Genomic DNA, 19049 nt, shown 5'->3' on the forward strand with positions numbered 1-19049 from the left:
TATCTCACTCTTCCCAGATGAAAGCCTGAGTTCTTTCAAAGTTCCATTTGTTCAAAACGCGAGACACGTGAAAGAGCGGCATGTAGGCAACACGCTTCCAGATACGTGCAGGTCTGTTTCTGGGCTCTGCTCCACCGCACTGGTCAGTCTGTCCCTCCCTGACCCAATACTCTCGACTCTTTAGCTTCTCTACTTGACAAGACTTCCTAGCTGGTAGGGCATCTCTCTCCCTATAGCCTCCTTCAGAAGCGTCTTGGTGATACTGAGTCCTCTGCTTTGCTTTTTCGTATACATCCTAGAATCAGCCGGAGTTACGTTAACGAATCTACGTTAATCTGGGGAGAACCAACATTTTTATAACAGCGAGGCTTCCTTCTGAATGAAGGCAGCTATCTTCGTGTATGTAGGTTCTTGTGTAACGTCCTTCAGTGAGAGATCTCTTGGTAAATTTAAGTCTAGACACTTTATCATTTTTGTTGCTATTACAAACTTTTTTCATAGTAGCAACTTCTTTTTAAAACTCGTTTGGTGCGGAGAAATTCAACTAACTTTTCGTACACTGACATAGTTACATTGTCAAATTTCTAATTTATAGTTTCTTTCGCTTTTCTTTTCTTTTCTTCCTTCCTTCTTTTTTTTTTTTTTCCTTAGGAACAGTATTTTCAAGTTAACAATGGTGCGTTCTCTCCTTTTTCCCCCCACGTCACCACTCTGGCTAAGACGGACACATCTTCAACACAAGGGGTGACAGGGACCCTTATTTCACGCTGTGTTTTGAAGAGTATATGCTTCCAATATTTTCCTATTGAGAAATTTGGGGGGTTTTTTGTTTGTTTTTGTTTTTTCGTGTTTGGTAGATAAATAACCATTTATCAAGATAAGGAAACTCCTTCCTATTGCTGCTTTACTAAAAGCTCATCATCAATTTCTTTTTTGGGCATCTATTTGCAGGTGACCGTTCCCTTTTCATCTGCTGATACATTAATTAAGGAAACAAAATTAGCAGTCACTTACACGGCACTAAACTGTGGCCTAAGTACCATTCTGAGCATTTCCCGCGATTCATTCAAACTTCCCAACAACACTATCAGGATCATAGCATTTAACAGTCACACTTGGGAGATTTTCAAATTTTAGAACATCCTTCCAGGGCTACGATGAACACAAACTGCTCACAGTGTTTAAAAGACTATGGAGTTTGGGGGCGCCTGGGTGGCTCAGTCGGTTGAGCGTCTGACTGCGGCTCAGGTCATGATCTCACGGTTTGTGAGTTCGAGCCCCGCGTCGGGCTCTGTGCTGACAGATCGGAGCCCGGAGCCTGTTTCAGATTCTGTGTCTCCCTCTCTCTCTGACCCTCCCCCGTTCATGCTCTGTCTGTCTCTGTCTCAGAAATAAATAAACATTTAAAAAAATTAAAAAAAAAAAAGACTGGAGTTTGGTAGTAGTTTGTCTAGAAGTTTCTTCACTACATTCGTGAATCAGATGGGTCTTTAATTTTTCTTATGTTGTACTCGTTTAATTTCATTCCCCAAGTTATTAGAACCTCGTAGAACGAGCTGGGGGGGTTTTCTCTCCTTCTCTATTCTCTGGAAGAGTTTGTGAAGCATTGCAACGAACTGTTTCTCAAAATTTTCATGAAGCTCACCCAGAAGTCGTCTCAGCCTGGTATTTTCCTCATGGGAAGATCTAATCCGCCCATGTAATTTCTTTATTAGTTACAAGGCTTTTAAAACTTTCTACTTGCTTCAGTTTTGGTAAGTTACATTTTATTTCACCCCTCTTACCCATTTTAAATTTCTACTTGGGGGCATGTTTTATAATGCGCATAAAACGCTGACTGGTACGATAACGGATGTATAAAGTCGTGGAATATACGTAGTTTGGATGTATTTTTTGAAAACCCCTCTCTCCGTTTAGGTACTCCTTTTTACAAGAGTTTGGGACCAACGCTCTACCTGAGACTGGCTTCCACGGCCCGTCCTGCCGCGGGCACACGACAAATTTAGGTTTTGTCAGTTACTACGTCACGAATGTCACTCCGAAATCTGACCCGGGCTGAGGGCTGGCAGGCCGTGAGCACGTGGGTTTGTCTCCGCGGGACACCGTCCGGTCCCCCACGACCCCCAGGCCGCCCCCTCCCACTCACAGTTGCGAGCATGCTCCTTGGAGAGCAGGTAGTTGGCCAGAGGCGGGGTGTAGGTCAAGCACTGTACGGTCGAGTTCAAGAAGCAGGTGTTGCCGAGGTTGTGGAGCCCCGCTCCCACGCGGTAAACCCGCTCCCACTTTAGAGACAGCCGCTCGGTGGGGAAGAGCACTTTCTGTGGGGCGGGGACACCGTCCCCACAGCTCTCGTACGCATGCTCGCTGCCTGTGAGAGAAGGGACGAGGGAAGAAAAAAGGGCGTGAGTCCACGCACAGATGGACCACGAGAGGCACACTCGGCCTGCACGTGGCCAAAACACGGCGTCAAAGGCTAACTGGTGTTCCCGCCCACCGGGAGTTACTAGAAAGCCCGGGAGAAAACCCGGTCATCCCACGGTCCTCGCAGACTGCATAGGTCTGGAATTCGAGGAGCCCCCCACGGATGGGAAGGCAAGACTCAGAATGAACGGCCAGAGGGGCCAGGCCCCCGCATGCTGAGGCCCAGCCCGCTCCTCTCGTTTCCAAGCCCCGCTTCTGATGAAACACACACGAGTTCCAAGGCCTCTCTAAGGTCACGGATCTCTTTCTGACCAACCCCGTGTCGTTATTTCTACGACTGAAAGCCACCGACCCCACTGAAACCTCCCAACTCTCTGACCACGTCTCTAGTTTTGTTCCTCCCACTCGGCCAACGCTCCGTCCATCCGCGTGGTCAACACACATCGAGACCCCCTCCTGCCGGCCAACCGTGCGTCTGTACCCTGTCTCCTGGCCTGAGGCTCGTCTCCACTCCTGTGGCGACCGGCTCCCTCCGTTTTAGGGTTCAGCAAGACATATTTGCTCTTTAAGGACTCCAGCTGATAGGAGAAACTCTTGCTGGCTGGCTCGAACTCAATCTTCTGTAGAAGGACTTTCTTGGCAGAGGAGGCCAGGAGCTTCCCCAGCTCTCCATCGTCAGCCGAGTCCTTGCGGCCGGGTTTCAGGGCTTCCTTCAACTTATCGACTATTGGCATGGTGCATCACCGTGGGGACGAGAAGGGACACAGAGCGACGAGTACCCAGGTCCCAGGAACAAAGCATCACTTCTCTGCAATCCCCTCTTTGGTCTTTACGGATGCTAGCCACCACACAAGCTTCTCTGGATCGGCTGCCAACCCTACAAAGGAAGCGTAAAACACGGAAACGTGTCACCAACCGCTTGGACGGAGCAGAGGCCGTGCTTCTCTCAGAAAGACCAGGTGCTTCCACAAACAGCACCGAACACACAGTGACGGCACCGGCGCCGGGCGAGCCGCGCGACGTGCATTTGCTCCATACGGGACCGCGCACCTCCGGCCGGCCACACCTGCCTTCAAAAGGTGACCTCGTGGTCCTAATGTGTGCTCACAAACAGGGAAGCGCGAACTCTCACAGGACACCCTGGTTGCACACACAAATCCATGTGATAAAAGAAGTAAACGGGGCAACTGGGGGGCTCCGTCGGTTGAGCGTCCGACTTGGGCTCAGGTCATGATCTCGCGGTTCGTGGGTTCGAGCCCCGCGTCGGGCTCCGTGCTGACAGCCCGGAGCCTGCTTCCGATTCTGTGTCTCCCTGTCTCTCTGTCCCTCTCTTATTCATGCTCTGCCTCTGTCTCTCAGAGGTAGAGAAATAAACGTTAAAAAAATAAAAAAAAAAAGAAAACACGACTTCAGAGGCACCTGGGTGGCTCAGTCAGTTAAGCGTCCGACTGGGGCTCAGGTCACGATCTCGCGGTTCGTATGTCCGAGCCCCACATTGGACTCTGTGCTGGCAGCTCAGAGCCTGCTTGGGATTCTCTCTCTGCTCCTCCCCCTCTCATGCTGTCTCTGTCTCCCTCAAAATAAATAAATACACTTTTCAAAAGATGAAATAAATAAAATCTCTGCAAAAACAAAATTTCCGCAAACAAACCCAGAAACTTAAGGGGCGCCTGGGGGGCTCAGTCGATTGAGCGTCCGACTTGGGCTCAGATCATGATCTCACGGTTCAAGGGTTCGAGCCCCGCGTGGGGCTTGGAGCCTGGAGCCCGCTTGGGATTCTGTGTCTCTCTCTCTGTCCCTCCCCCATTTGTGCTCTGTATCTCTATCTCGCAAAAATAAATAAACGTAAAAAACACTTTTTTTTTTGGGCGAGCGTGCATACAGGCACACGTGCGCGTGAGCAGGGGAGGGCCAGAGAAAAGGAAAGGAAGATTCCCTAGCAAGTTCCAGACTCAGCGCGGAGCCCGACACAGGTCCCGAACCCACAACCGCCAGATCACGACCTTGGGCTGAAATCAAGAGTGGGATGCTTGACCAACCGAGCCACCCAGGCGCCCCTGGAACTTATCTTTAAAAGAGCAAGCACAAACTCTTTGATTTGAGGAAACAAAAGAACCTTTCCTGAGAGTCTTTATCCCAGGGTTCCCACCACCTGAACAGGCCGACAGCTTGGAGAAATGAGAAGATGCACAGACACCTCTGCTGCCTTACCTGGGACGTCTGACCTTGGGCGTGCTGCTGTTGCAGCATGGGGTCAGGTTCTGGGCCAGAGCGGGCAGGTGCGGTGCGCGACCCTCAGATGCCCGAGCTCCTCGCCTTTGGCTTGGTCAGTCACCAAAGCTGCGGGCCTGTCGTTCAGAATCTGTGGGGTGAACAGAGCACCACGTGAGGCACGGTCCCCTCGGCCCCACTGCATGGACACAGAGCAGGGAGGCCGACGATCTCCCTGGAAGAGTCGGTGTGAAGGCTGAAGGAGGGTCGACTGCCGGATTTAGGAAGATTCTGGAGAAGAACTGAACGCACCAGCTCCAAACTCTGCAACGTGCACACGAGGGAAGCACTGCCCTCGGCCCTGCGTCCTAACCTTCAAACCAGGGACAAGTCCAGGGGCCAAAAATCCCCAGGGGGCTCCGGTCCAAAATGCTTTCCAGAAAGTGAGAGGTAATAATCACCTCCAACTTCCATGTTTCAGAGACCAGTAGAAAAAAGGAAAAAAAAAAATTGAAGGAGCAGAGAGAATCGCCACATTTTCACTTTGCTAAGTGCAGATTTCTTGTCCTTGCCATCCACGATCACTATGATTACATAAGATTAAGGTACTGAAAATTTTTTTGCGGTGAAAACGTTCGAATGTATACAACGTGGGGGCGCCTGGGTGGCTCAGGTGGTTAAGCGTCTGACTTTGGCTCAGGTCATGATCTCGCAGCTCGGGAGTTCGAGCCCCGCATCAGGTTCTCTGTCAGCAGACTTCGCTTTGGATCCTCTGTCCTCCTCTCTCTCTGCCCCTCCACTGCTCTCTCAAAAATAAACATACATTCTTTTTCCTTCTAAATATATGGAATGTGGAGAAATCAACATAGGGACCACCACGTTCCCTTTATTCATATCAGCAGTTACTACGTGGGCCCAATCCATATTCCTCTCCCGTCCCCACGTTACCGACAGCAAATTTCAGATACATTGTATTTCATATCCATAAATAAAAGCATACCCACACCAAAATAAAGAGGGAGCATAATAAACGTGATCTCAGAAGAAAAGCCAATGTGGAAACTGAAGATCCCGGTCTTACAAAAATCGCCCTGTAATATCCCTGTTTTAATCAAGACTCATACCTCACTGTGCACAGGTGAGGGCATAGACAGACATGGGCCCAAGGGCAAATGTTGGGGGACCAAACAGCGAGGGGACGAACAGAACTCGGGAGATATAACCCGATTTATTTCAAGAGAAGTAATTTCAAGAACCCCTATCCCACCGCCCACTCCTCACTGTGGAAGCCAGAGATTTTTGAACAAACGTCATTTTTCAACTTCTGACAAAGATCGACCCCTGTGTCACCGATGCCGTCCAAAACATCAATAACCAAAAAGTTATTTCCCTCTGAGGGGCAGGAACCCAGAGAAAAACGTCCTTGCAATCACCAGCAAGCCCTCTGATGTGCGCATCTGACAACCTGCTCTTCCAAAGTCGGGAAGGATGCTCCCTCCATTCCGCGTCGCTTATGGTCCAGAACAGCTCAGGCTCCCGGGTGCCTAGTTCCACCTCGGAGAGCAGCCGGACACAGCTGCCTCATATTCCCTCTCCCTCCGCCCTGTAAATTCACTTTTCCAGGATGAAATGCACTCGAGACTCACAGGGTCAACCACGTGCTGGTGGGGGAGGAGCCCCAGATGGACAGAGCCCCGGCCTCCCTGGGGCACCTTCACAGGGGGCCTCCGGGCTCTTCTGCAGAGGCGAGCGGAGCCTCCCTCTCCTTGGAGGCCGGATTCTCAGCAATCGCTTACAGAAAGCAGGCTGGACGCTTTCCTCTCTCATCGCTCTCGGTTTTAGAATGCTACTCGGTCTAGCTCCTATAACCCCAGGGGAGACTCCACACTACCCACTAAAACGGGTATTTTAAACACCCTCCTCCCACCTTGTCCTCACCCACTCGCATCCACCTTGACCATGACCCTGAGGAAGGTTACCTTCTCCGGGGGTAAGTCTTTCCCACGTTTTTCACTAAAAGGAAAAAAATGAGATGGCAGCACTGTTGCCAAACCGAACAGGCTCCTCCAGATTTTGACTTAAGCCATTTCAGAGAGTCTGGTTTCTGCATAAATGATGCTTCCGTGGGGAAGGACCGTGTCCACGACCGACACAGGCAGTTGCCTCCTCCGACCCCCCGGAGCTCCTGGCTGGGGCAGGCTCTCCCCTCCATCACCGGTCAGGGTTCCCCGGGAACAGCAAAGAGGAAGCCTCCCGGACCCTTCCTGTGGAGCCCCCCGAACCCCGCGCGGACGACGCGCCCCTGACCCTCCCCGTGGACTGCAGAACCCTCTCGGACCGCGCGCCCCTGACCCTCCCCATGGACCCCGGAGCCCCTCGCGGGCCGCGCACCCATGACCCTCCCCGTGGACCCCCGAGCCCCTCGCGGAACGCGCGCTCCTGGCCCTTCCCGTGCACCCCCGAGCCCCTCACGGACAGAGCAGCCCCGAACTGGCCAACCGAGTAGCCCTGGGCCCTCCCTACGGGTCTCTGAGCCCCTCGAGGACGAGTACCCACATGTCCCCTGTGCGGCGCCCCCCCCCCCCCCCCCCGCCAGGGCGCATCTTCCCGCACCCCAGGCCCCGCGGAAGCCCTCCACCCGGCCGGACGCGCAGCCTTCTCTCGGCCCGCGCGCGGCCGCCACCCGGCCCCAGCCTACCCGGCCCTCGGTGGGCCCGGCTTCAGGCCCGCGGCGCTGGCGTCTGCTCCGCCCGGGCCCTGCACACGCACCATCCGGGCCTCGGGCGCCTCACACACGTGTCACCGCGACGCTTAAAGGCGCCGCGACTCGAGGCCAGCGCTGCCGGACGCGAAACGTCGTGGCTGCTTTAAGAGCAGCAGGCCCGCTCCCTGGGCCCGCCCACAGTCGCTCTACGCAGCCGATACGTCATCCCCTCATCCCGCGGCCCCGCCCCCTACGCGATGACGCAAGCACGCAGAGTCGGAGACGCCCCGCCCTCTGGGTCGGAGCCGGGCGAGTTCCCGTAGAGCACGTGAGGCGTCCGCTTCCGGGTCCTTAACGCGCAACGCACCTGGCGCGGCCTCAGTCCCGCGCCCAGTGCCCGGCGCGGGTGGTGCTGGTGTCGCGGGGTGTCGGCCTCGCTCTCCAGGGCCTTTAGTGACCGAGCCCCGGACCGGGCGCGATGAGGGCGGCAGGCCCGGAAAAGCCAGGGAGGGCCGAGCAAAGAGCTGCTGGGATGACTGTGGGGAGTGGTGGCGGTTGACCTCTGAAATGTCCGGGGGCGGGGGGGGGGGGGGGGACCGTGTGCAATTCCCTGGCCCCACTCCCGACCTCCAAACGCATCATCCTGTGACGACTGCGTTCAGCTCTTGGTTGAATGCTTGCAAATACGCATTGCTTCTGCGGTATTTTAAAACATCCTTTTCACCAGACCCACTCCTCGCGTGAACGGGCAGGGGGGAGAACGAGCGGCTCCTAGCCTGACCTTCCGTGGCTCTCTGACACTGACGAGGGCAGCGGGTGGGAATAAACGACCCAAAATCACAACCTGGCGCTCGGAGCCTTGTCTGCCTGCTCTTTCTTGGCAGGGAAGCCTGCGGCGGGTTGGGTGAGCTCCTGGGGGAACCGCCTAGAGCTAGTCTCCATGCCCACGCTGCACCCCGACAGTCCTTGGGGCCGGGATTGGAGATGGACCCACAACAGGTGTCACTGGGACAAAATTCACCCTGTAGTTGTTACGTGGATGCTGGTGTCCTGAAAAAGCAAACAAGCAGAAACAAAACCGTAGGGGCCCGGGCCTGGGAGAGCCCTCAGGAGCTTCAGATCGAGATCTGTTCCTGGGGTGAGAGCATTCTGTGCCCCGAGACAGTGATTCAAACCAAGACAGTTCTCACTATGGTGTCGCCTGATCCCATGTGTAAGCGAGTGATTAGAAGTGTGGGGGCAGGTCCCAAGGGCTGGCAACTGACAGGGGAAGGAGGAGACTAGGCTTTTATCCCAGCGCTGCCCTAATTCGCGGGTTGCTTTGGACAGTGAACTAACCTGGATTTCCTCATCTGGGGAATAAAGACAATCTCCAGCAGATCTGTAGCGCTTAACAAAACTGAACACCTTTGCTTCCATCTGCTGAACTGATATTATGTGTCAGAGACCTAGCTGGTCTGTCGCCTTGCCAACATCGTATGCTTGAAGCCTCCCCGGCAACCCTATAAAAAGATACTGTTCCCATTTTACAGATTAAAAAAAAAAAACTGAGCATGCGCACCATCTCTGCAAAGAGGTGATGTGAGGGTTTAAACCCAGGTGTTCCCGGCTCCAGGTTTACACCAGGAGCCCTCGGAGAGACCCCGAAAATCTGAGATGACAGGCTAGCCGAGAGGCTTCTGTCCTGCTTCACAAAGTAATCTGAAACCCAGTAGGGAAGAGCTTTCCGCCACCCACACTCCCACCCTAACTCCCCCTCCCGACTCTCGACTCTCGATAAGAAGCCTCAGCGCGGAATCTCCTCGAGGTATGTTCAAGTAGGCCTTTCCTAAAGCGCTTCATCTCAAAGGTCACCAGAGAAATGCAAATGAAAACCACACCGAGGGATGTTTCACGCCCACTAGGACAGCTAAAATTGAAAACACCACGTGTTGGAGAGAAAGCAGGCAAGTAGACTCGTAAAACCCCTAGGAGTATAACATGATGCAACTGTCTTACAAAGAAAAGTTAAATGTTTCTTTTCAGTAACACAAACACCTGCCCCATGAGCCGCCCATTGCTGTGGCCATCACCACTGTAACTATGCCTGTAGTCCAGGACCTTCCACATGCGCAGCTGCAGCCCTCTGCTCCCCTGACCCCCATCTTGGGAACGGGGGGTCCAGTAAGTGTCTGCTGATCACCTCCCTGCAGGATCCACAAACCCTTGAGCCCACCATGCCCGGACACGGGCGCATTCCTTCTTGCCTCAACTGCCTCTCTTTTTCTGCCCTGTTGCCCCCTTGGGCTGCCGGGCTGGAGCTCAGACCGAATCCTTGTCCTTTTCAGCTTTTCCAAGCTCCCTGGCATCCGGGAGGGTCTGGCCACTGGGGGTCACTGGCGAGACTGGAGGGCAAAGGAAAGGAGTGGCCGGGCCTCTCTCTTCCACCCTTTCTGCTCGGAACGGGAGTCCCTGGCTCCCTCCAGCGATGTGCACTGTGGTTCCAGCCTTCTCCCTCCCCAGCCTGTCCCCTCCCTGGGCTCTTGTAGGACAGCCTCCAACCTCTGTCCCTCTGCCCTAGAAGTGCTAACAGCTGCCTGTTGTTCTCTGGTTGGCTTCCATCAGGTTGTAAGCAATCTCTGCTTTAATCCCGTTTTTTTTTTTTTTTTTTAAGTTTACTTCTTTATTTTGAGAGAGAGAGAGAGTGAATGGGGGAGGGCCAGAGAGAGAGGGAGAGGGAGAGAATCCCAGGCAGGCTCTGCACGGTTAGCACAGAGCCCGATGCGGGGCTGGAACTCATGAACAATGAGATCGTGACCTGAGCCGACATCAAGAATTAGACACTTAACCGACTGAGCTACCCAGGCGCCCCAAATCCCCTCTGTTTTAAAATCTGCACAGAGTGGTTTTGGTGTTCCTGAGTGAACCCAGGCTGATACAGACAATGACCCCAACATCCACCTTCCTGGTCCACATCCTGGTCTCATCTCTCTCCCTCCCCGTGTAAATCGTCAATCAACACATTTTGCTAATTTTACTACTCAAATATTCCTCAAGCCACTCTCTTCCCTCCATCTAATTGCCCAAATAAAGCCCTTCTCCCTCTGCACCTGCGTTACTGGGATGGCCAGATCCATCACTCAAACGGCCAAAAAGAATAATATAGTTGAAAGGCCTACCCGAAAACACTGTGCACCTGCCTGAACCCTTCCCTGTCACCAGAAGCTGATGGGAAAGACAAGCTCCTTCGTATGGTCTCTAATGGTCCCTGGGGGGCTGGCTACTTGCTTGCCTTTTCCTCCTTCTCCCCCAGCCACTCCCTGCCCTGGATCTCTCAGCAGAGCTGAATCCAAGCGCCCCCGCCCAGACCCTAACAAGGCTGTCTCTGTTGTAGGCTCCAACCGGTCTTTGGGCTAAATTCCCTTTCCCACTTGCCCTTCTCCAACGGCCTCAGGCGCCACCTCCTCCAGGAAGTCTTCCTGGATTCCCTCCATCCCTGCCATTAGGTTTGTGTTGCCTTGGGCCTGCTGCACTTTCCATTTATATATTAATTGGAATGTTCTCTGGTCTTCTCCCTCCCCTACCATGACTCTTAAAGCCCTCACTATGTCTCACTCATCCGAGTGTCCCCGGGCCTGGTTCACTGCAGATATACTGTGCATGTAAATGTTCACGAAGACCAACCAAACAGAAAATGAAATAGCGAAGATGGGACAATTGAATAATCTCTAAATCCTGAAGGAGAAAGGGAGAAAAACACTGAAAATAATAAAACGTTCTCTATTTTTTTTTTTTTTTTTTTTTAAGTAGCTTCGTGCCCAGTGCAGAGCCCCACATGGGGCTTGAACTCAAGACTGCGAGATCAAGACCTGAGCTGAGATCAACAGTCAGATGCTTGCTTAACCGACTGAGCCACCCCGGTGCCCCGAAAATATTCTTTCTTTAAAAAGTGTTTTAAATGTTTATTCATTTTTCGAGAGAGAGAGAGACAGAGTGCAAGTGGAGGAGGGGAAGAGAGAGGGGGAGACACAGAATCCAAAACAGGCTCCGGGTTCTGAGCTGGCAGCACAGAGCCCGAGACGGGGATTGAACTCATGAACTGCAAGATCATGACCTGACCTTGTAGCAAGTAGGAGGCTTCACCGACCGAGCCACCCAGGTGCCCCTCCCCTAAAATTCTTAATTCAAAAAAAAAAAAAAAAAAAAAGTGTAACCAAAATGAATCAAATTAGAACTTACCTTTTAAGAAAAATGTTTATTTTTGAGAGAGAGAGAGTGCACACACACACACACACACACACACACACGCAAGTGGGGGAGGGGCAGAGAGAGGGGGAGAGAGAGAATCCCAGGCAGGCTCCACACTGTCAGTGCAGAGCCCGATGCAGGGCTTGAACCCGTGAACCAGGAGATCATGACCTGAGCCCAAGTCAGACGCTTAACCACCTGAGCCACCCAGGCGCCCCAAGACCTTCCGTTTAAATCCCAGCACCACCTTGCATTGGACACTCAGACCTCCGCCACTGCCCAGGGTGCCATACGAATCAGGCTCAACTAGATTGTTCTTTGGCTTAGTCTGGGCCTGCCTGGGAAGGAGGTGGGTACTGGCCCAGGGGGCCGTGGCCAGAGGCTTCCCGTAGGGAGTTTCAGCCGTGACTAATTCTCTCCGATGCCCTGGAGAGGAAGTGACAGGTGTCACACCCAAGCCCAGGCCGGAGGCTGAGAATCTGCCGGGGCCTCCTCTGCTCCTTTTTCTGGCCGAAAGCAAAGGACTCTGAGGCTCCGGAAGGTGGTGGGGACACAGAGGGAAAGAGCCCAGGTCTCTGAATCGCCTGAGGAAGGTCACCCAACAAATGTCCCCGTTGATCTTGGCAAGAAATCCCCTCTCTTTGTTAGCTTCGGAGACGTTGGGCCTATCTGTTACGGAATCCACAACCACCTTGCCTGGTGCACCTTTGCTCCCAGATCTCAGGGCCCTGGGGCCGTGGGGTGCTGAGGCGGGTGCCATGCACCTGGGACCACAGCGGAGGGGGGTTCGATGCACCCGGTGTCCGTGGGGAAGTCGTCCTACGGCGACACCACGTCCTGGTTTATGCCGCACGCGTTGCGAGCACTCTCTTGCTCTCTCGAAAGTGTCCCAGTTTGGAAGATAAATTGTATGGAGATGAATCTTCCAAGCAGTTGAATTTGACCCTTTTTAAGTTTACAAACTACAACCCATCACAGGCATTTTGGTGTTTTGACGTGTCTTAGCTGACACTGGGATTTTGTCATGCTCGCTTCAAGTCTGGCAAAAACTTGTTCTGAAAACTGACACATGCAAAGGAAAACAAAAGCCACTACAAGGCCCTTCTTCATGCAAACGGAAGGCAAAATGTCCCCAGGAGGGAGACAGTCTGGGGGAGGGGAAGCTGCTTGTGCCAGCCTGGTGGCTGGCGGTCCTCAGGGATGCTGCGGGAGGGAGGAGGCCAGACCCCGCCTCTGCCCGGGTTCAACCCCAGCCCCAGTGCTTACTGGCCGGGTGCCCAGGAAACGGACCTCCCTATGCTTCAGACTCTTTATCTACCAACCAAGAAGGATGAGAGCACAGGCTTCTCGGATTTGGCCCGTGTCCCCTGGGATAACGTACGTGAAGCCCTCGGTATGAATCCTGGCGTGGAATAAAATGTTAGCTTTGGGGCGCCTGGGTGGCTCGGTCGGTTAAGCGTCCGACTTCAGCTCAGGTCACGATCTCGCGGTCCGTGGGTTCGAGCCCCGCGTCGGGCTCTGGGCTGACAACTCGGAACCTGGAGCCTGTTTCGGATTCTGTGTCTTCCTCTCTCTGACCCTCCCACGTTCATGCTCTGTCTCTCTCTGTCTCAAAAGTAAATAAATGTAAAAAAAAAAAAAAAATTTAATAAAAAAAAATAAAAAATAAAAAAAAATGTTAGCTTTGACCAGGATTATTATTAGAATGATTTGCTAAGCAGTTGCCCAGGGGAGTTCAGGGTCAGAGTCTCCTGAGCCTGGGGAAAGTCACAAACATGAAAGGGTCGGGGTGTGTATGCAGAAGTTCCCACAGGCTGCTCTCCTTCAGAAGGTCTGCTTCTGGGCTGGCGTCTGGGAACGTGGATTTCAGGAGGGTTCCCCCTCTTAATCTCTGATAAGAACACATCCTGGGGGGCTCCTGGCTGGCTCAGTTGGTAGAGCATGTGACTCTTGATCTCGGGGTTGTGAGTTCGAGCCCCAGCTGGGTGTGGAGATCACTTAAAAAAAAAATAAAATGGGGGCGCCTGGGTGGCTCGGTCGGTTCAGGGTTCGACTTCGGCTCAGGTCACGATCTCCCGGTTCGTGGGTTCAAGCCCCGAGTGGGCTCTGTGCTGACAGCTCGGAGCCTGGAGACTGCTTCCGATTCTGTGTCTCCCTCTCTCTCTCTCTCTGCCCCTCCCCCGATCATTCTCTCTCTCTCTCTCTCTCTCTCTCTGCCCCTCCTCTGCTCACACTCTATCTCTCAAGAATAAATATTTAAAAAGAATGAAATAAAATAAAATAATACAATAAAATAGTTTGCAAAGATTAAGAAAACTGGGATGACTGTTGAAACGGGATCACAGGTGCACAGAGTTTGTTCTATCGTTCTCTGACTTTGAAAAAAAAATTTTTTAATGTTTATTTAGTTTTTGAGACAGAGAGAGAGAGAGACAGAGAGAGAGAGAGAGAGAGCATGAGTGGTAGAGGGGCAGGGAGAGAGAGGGAGACACAGAATAAGAAGCAGGCTCCGGGTTCTGAGCTGTCAGCACAGAGCCCGATGCGGGGCTCGAACTCACGGACCATGAGATCACGGCCTGGGCCAGAGTCGGGCGATCAACCGACTGAGCCACCAGGCACCCCTCTGCCTTTTTTTAATGTTTGAAAATTTCCACAATAAGTGTTTTTCCAAAGTCCCACTTGACCTACATTACATAAAACAAACGAACCGGGTAGCAATCATGTGATGTGCTCTTTGCAAAGACCCCGTGGGGCCTCCAGAGGGCCACGCGTGCCCAGGAAGTGCATTCGCACAACACAGATGGTTTGGGTCCGTTCCCAGGCCACTCCCCTCGTTTCACCCGACGGGAAGAACAATCCACACAGTTCTGCCACAGGTGACGTGAAATGGGCGACACGTAGTGGTCAGTGACGCAGACATCGGGGCGAACTTGGTCCTCTTACCTCTTTGCTGCGAACTGTGTTCTCGCCGACCCAGCGGCAGCCGCGTAAAGCAGGGAATACACGTCTTCTGGTTTGTGCCAGGAAGATCACGTTCTGCAAATGCGCCACGGGGTGGCTAAGGACTCAGACCATTAAAGAGTTTTATGGTGACCTGGTGCGACGTGAGACTTGGTTCAAGTTTAAATCACGACAAGGCCATCTTTCCCGGCTCGAAGGAGAGTGGGCGCGGGGAGGGAGGGGAACCTGCGGGAAAAAAAGAGCCTTGGAGAGGAACTACAATGTATGGTCCTTATGAGGATCCTGATTCACACCAGTGGACCATAAAAAAGCATCCTATGGGACCATCGGAGATGTCTGAACACTGATACAGGCACATACCAATTACGTTTTTAGGGTGTGATTAAAATATTCCGGAACTGTGCTCCTTTTTCATTTTTTAAAAAAATTTTTCGCTTTTATTAAAAAAAATTTGAATATTCATTTTTGAGAGAGAGAGAGAGAGAAAGAGAGGGAGCTGGGGAGAGGCAGAGAGAGAGGGAGACACAGAATCGGAAGCAGGCTCCAGGTTCCAAGCTGTCAGCATAGAGTCGGACGCGGGGCTCGAACCCACAAACCGTGAGATCACGACCTGAGCCGAAGTCAGATGCTTAACCGACTGAGCCACCCAGGCGCCCCGGAAATGTGTTTTAAATAGTCCTTATTTTTAAAAGACACGGACTGAAGCATTTACAGGTGACGCTGTTTCACACCTGGAATTTCCCTGATGACCTCAAGTGGGGTGTGCGGGGTGTGGACATGGGCGAAGAAGGAGGACGAGGGGCAGGAGGTGCTCCCCGTTGAGGACGCAAGATGGGCACGGGGCTCTGCTCTGTGTGCCGCATAGCATAGCAAGTGGGGTGCGTCTGCTAGATGAACAAAGGGCCTGTGCCATGCACTCTGCCCCTTGGCCAATTTCAAATCATCTTTACCACTGTCTGCCCCCTCCCTGCTGAGTTACCCCACGTTCTCCTCTGAGCACCCAGCCCTCTGTTTCTCTCGTAGACGAAGCACCCTCCCCCCTTCCACGGGAGCGACTCCTTTGGAGGTGTCGGGGCTGGTTCTTACGCCACAACGTCGGATACAGCCACACGGACAGAGCCAACGTTCTTGATAATACTGTTTATTGTCCATTGACCGAGCGATCACTCAAGAATGATACAAAGCATCGGAGACATGCGCAGTCTGCTTGTCAACGTTCAACAGCTCTTACGTGTTCCCAGCACAGGAAGGTCTCAGACTTCATATTCCAGCAAAAACACATTGCCCAAAAATTAAAAAAAAAAAAAAAAAAACAAAAAAAAACCAACAAAACAAAACAAAACAAAACCAAGCAAAAACAAACACAATCAAACAAAGCTTTAAATTATGGCAGCAAGTCCGATATTTCTTAATACTTATCAAGCAAAGATTTGAAAATAACTACAATGTAAACTTCATTTTAAATATTTTGAGTTGCTTGAATGCAGACAAGAATGGTGGGAGGAACGAGCAGTGCTTAGAACATAACACATAAATTAGACAATGCCGAATGGAGAGCCTTCTCGAACTACATACATGTTGCAATTATTTACTCTGACGGTATTTGAGTGGCTTTGTCTCTTGGCTGCCACTGGGCACTTTGTCTTGATTTTTTTTTTTTTGTTTCTGTTTCTGTTTCCCCGCTCAGCATGGCGAGAAGAACCAATGTGTGTGGATTAAGTAGAAAGGCCACATTTTAGAACCGACCTACTCAAAGATCTTTTACTTTGTCACGACTTGAACCAGAGAACAAAAAGGTAGCAAAATGGAAAAAAAGCAACCATACTCAAAGAAGGAAACAAAAGATCTGAAGGAATCCACCATCATAGGCTATGCTTTCCATTCTGGGTCAAATGCTTCCACGATGCAGAAACCTTAACCAAAAAAAAAAAAAAACAACAACAACAACAAGAAAGTGCAACTCTAACACCTACCAAGGGTAATAAGACACAGCACAGGAATGATTACAACTGATGTCAGAAACAAACCAAGACATTTAAAAAATCAGCAGAAACAGGAGTAAATGTTACATATGATAACACCATACAGGAAGCAAACGGGGGTGGGGTGTTATATTGATTGGAGGGGTCTGGTGTTCTCGTATATACTGCAATCCCGTGGACTGGTCCATTATGACATCTTACAAACTCTCTATCACTGCACAGCATGAAAGCACCCTTGGAACGAGGGCGGATTCCTGGATATTCTAGTCTGCCCTAGAAAGGGAAGTCATCAAAAATCTATGCTGACCAGGTCCCAGCAGGCATGGGACCGACATGCCACTTGGGGCGGGGGGGTGGTCAGGAGTCTTAGGGGTGTTTTGGGGTCACCGCAGAACAGAGCAGGCTTAGAACATGGTGACTTTGGAAGCATTCTGCAGAGGGACCATTCACCGGCCGACAGACTTCGGTTTTGGTGCCCGCGTGTGCCCTTCCCTAATTCGCGTGGCCAACTCAGAACGGGTCATCTTGACAACACAAGGAGGAAGGAAAAGATTGCCTTTATTGTTACTGAGAGATTTCTGCCTGCGTTAACCCCTATTTTACGGGCAGCAGAAAGCCACGGGTGGGGGACAGGTTTTCTAGCCCCCTACGATGTTTTGTTTTGTTTTTTTTCCAACTGAGAGCGCCAACAGGACAAACAGAAGTAGAGCTTGGTACAGCTGTCACTTAGGTTCACGTATTATCTGAGAATTTGTCTTTAGGAGCGGGAGGTGTTGGCCACAGCATCCGGAGGCCCAGCAGGGGACCCACCGAACCCACCCCCCGTCCACTTTCCCCTTCCCGGGGAAGACTTCACGGCAGGCCCGGCTAACTTCACTCACAGGAATCCGTGCACAGCCCAGCGGCCGTCTGTCTTTGAGGGAGGTCACACCCGCCCGGGAGGGGCTCTGCGGTGTGTGGGGAGGGCACAGCCAGCCCGGTGCGCCGGGCGCACGCGACCCCTCGCAAAGCCGACGTGCGCCACTCACCTGTGCGCTCGAGGCCGGGACGAGGAGGGGGAAGCCGGAGGGACTTCGGACGCCTGGGAGTAAACTGTAAGGGCAGCCGCGAGTCCCCCCGGTGCCTGCCCTCAGGGCAGAATGCGACAGACTCCCCCAGAGTTGGGGTGTGTGTGTGGGGGGGGCAGGACTGAAGCTGAAGCTTGTCGCCCACGCCGCAAAGGCCCTGGAGCGTGGCTCTCACTGCAATTCTGCTGGTCATCAGGGTCAGCGGGGCTCCTACAGGAGGAAGCCACTCGTCCAGGGCTACTCCTGTACTTATGGGAGCCCATGATGGGCACCGAGGAGGCCGGGGCACTTGCAAAGGGTGGGGACTGCCACCCTGGGGCCAGAGGCGTGGAGGCTGCAGGAAACGAGGGACATGCCCCTCTCAGGACGAAAGGGACCTGGTAGGCCTGCTACACAGTCTTGCAACGACCCTCGAAAGTTTCTGCAAAACGCACGTTCCCAGGCTCTGCCCTGACCAGGCCTGGGCGACTCCTAAGTGCTGTCTGCTCAGTGTTTGTGACAGTGGCCGGGCCCGTGCGTCCCACTCCTGTCCGCACCCGAGGGTGGGAGGCCGGGACGCACGCCGCCCAGGCTGGCGGATGGAGCGTGGGACCGCAACCATGTTCGTAAAAGGGAAGGGGGGGGGGGGCGGGAGGAGAATCACACCAATATAGACCCGCTCGGATGACTATTTTATTCATGCTGCTTCCGGGAAGGGATGTCAGAGCTGGACCAGTCTGAACTCTTGGAGGCTCTTCCGTTGGCCAAAGGGGATGCTGTTGGCCTGCTTACGGGTCCTCGATATCGAGAAATTCCTGCTTGGGGGGCGCCGCGCCGCGGTACCACGCACACGAGCCGTCGCTTCTCTTGATGCAGGCGAAGAACTTGGCCTGATGTCCGTTGATGTTCTTCTCCGTGACCCAGTCCATCCAGAGACATTCGTCCGGAGACGAGATGTAGCACGGGATCATGGGGCAGCGCGTGATCTAGGAAGAAGGCGCGGGGGTGGACTCGGTCAGGGGCTGAGGCCGCGCAAGGTGGCACGTCCAGAACGTAGCCAACGCGCCTGGCCGAGCAACCGGGACTAGAGTTGAACCTGCTCCGTCAGTGCCCCGCCCCCTCCACTTGCTAAGCAGCTGCAGGCACCTGCCTGAAGCAGGGACAGGGCCGGGGGCGGGGGGACCCTTGTGCATGGTGTCTGCGCCCCCAGATGCTGCAGGAGTGTGACCTTCCAGCTTCGGGCTAGCCCCACCCTCCTGGGAGCTTAACAACAACAAAGGGTCTTAAATTTTCCGGAGCGAGGCGCCAGTCAAATAAAAAGGATGCCGCTAGCTTGGGGCGCCTGGGTGGCTCAGTCCGTTGAGCGTCCAACCCTTGGTTTCAGCTCAGGTCACGATCCCACGGTTTCGTGAGTTCAAGCCCCACATCAGGCTCTGCTTGCGAGTCTCATTCTGTCTCCCTCTCTCTCTGCCCCTCCCCTGCTCATGCGGTCTCTGT

The 19049-nt window shown here is 53.1% G+C and overlaps 2 protein-coding genes across 7 annotated transcripts in view; both read right to left on the bottom strand.

Annotated features, from left to right (window-relative positions):
• The window catches only part of USP36 (ubiquitin specific peptidase 36), a 38895-nt gene extending 31478 nt beyond the window's left edge, over positions 1 to 7417 (bottom strand). For 4 of the 5 annotated variants that reach the window (XM_042914718.1, XM_042914717.1, XM_042914716.1 and 1 more), the window contains exons 1-4: positions 7331 to 7415; positions 4633 to 4783; positions 2903 to 3298; positions 2147 to 2368 (exon numbers count right to left, since the gene is read on the bottom strand). In XM_042914718.1, the coding sequence (XP_042770652.1) occupies positions 2147 to 2368; positions 2903 to 3155 (475 nt within the window). In that variant the 5' untranslated portion in view covers positions 3156 to 3298; positions 4633 to 4783; positions 7331 to 7415. Of the gene's footprint in view, positions 1 to 2146; positions 2369 to 2902; positions 3299 to 4632; positions 4784 to 7330 lie in introns of all 5 variants that reach the window. The other variant, XM_042914715.1, reaches the window with a different exon arrangement.
• Positions 7418 to 15649: 8232 nt separating this feature from the next.
• The window catches only part of LOC122207260 (metalloproteinase inhibitor 2), a 47595-nt gene continuing 44195 nt past the window's right edge, over positions 15650 to 19049 (bottom strand). For both annotated transcript variants that reach the window (XM_042917268.1, XM_042917269.1), the window contains one exon: positions 15650 to 18538. In XM_042917268.1, coding sequence (XP_042773202.1) covers positions 18341 to 18538 — 198 coding nt within the window. In that variant the 3' untranslated portion in view covers positions 15650 to 18340. The remainder of the gene's footprint in view (positions 18539 to 19049) is intronic.

This window comes from Panthera leo, chromosome E1, assembly GCF_018350215.1.
Source record: "Panthera leo isolate Ple1 chromosome E1, P.leo_Ple1_pat1.1, whole genome shotgun sequence".
Taxonomy (NCBI): domain Eukaryota; kingdom Metazoa; phylum Chordata; class Mammalia; order Carnivora; family Felidae; genus Panthera; species Panthera leo.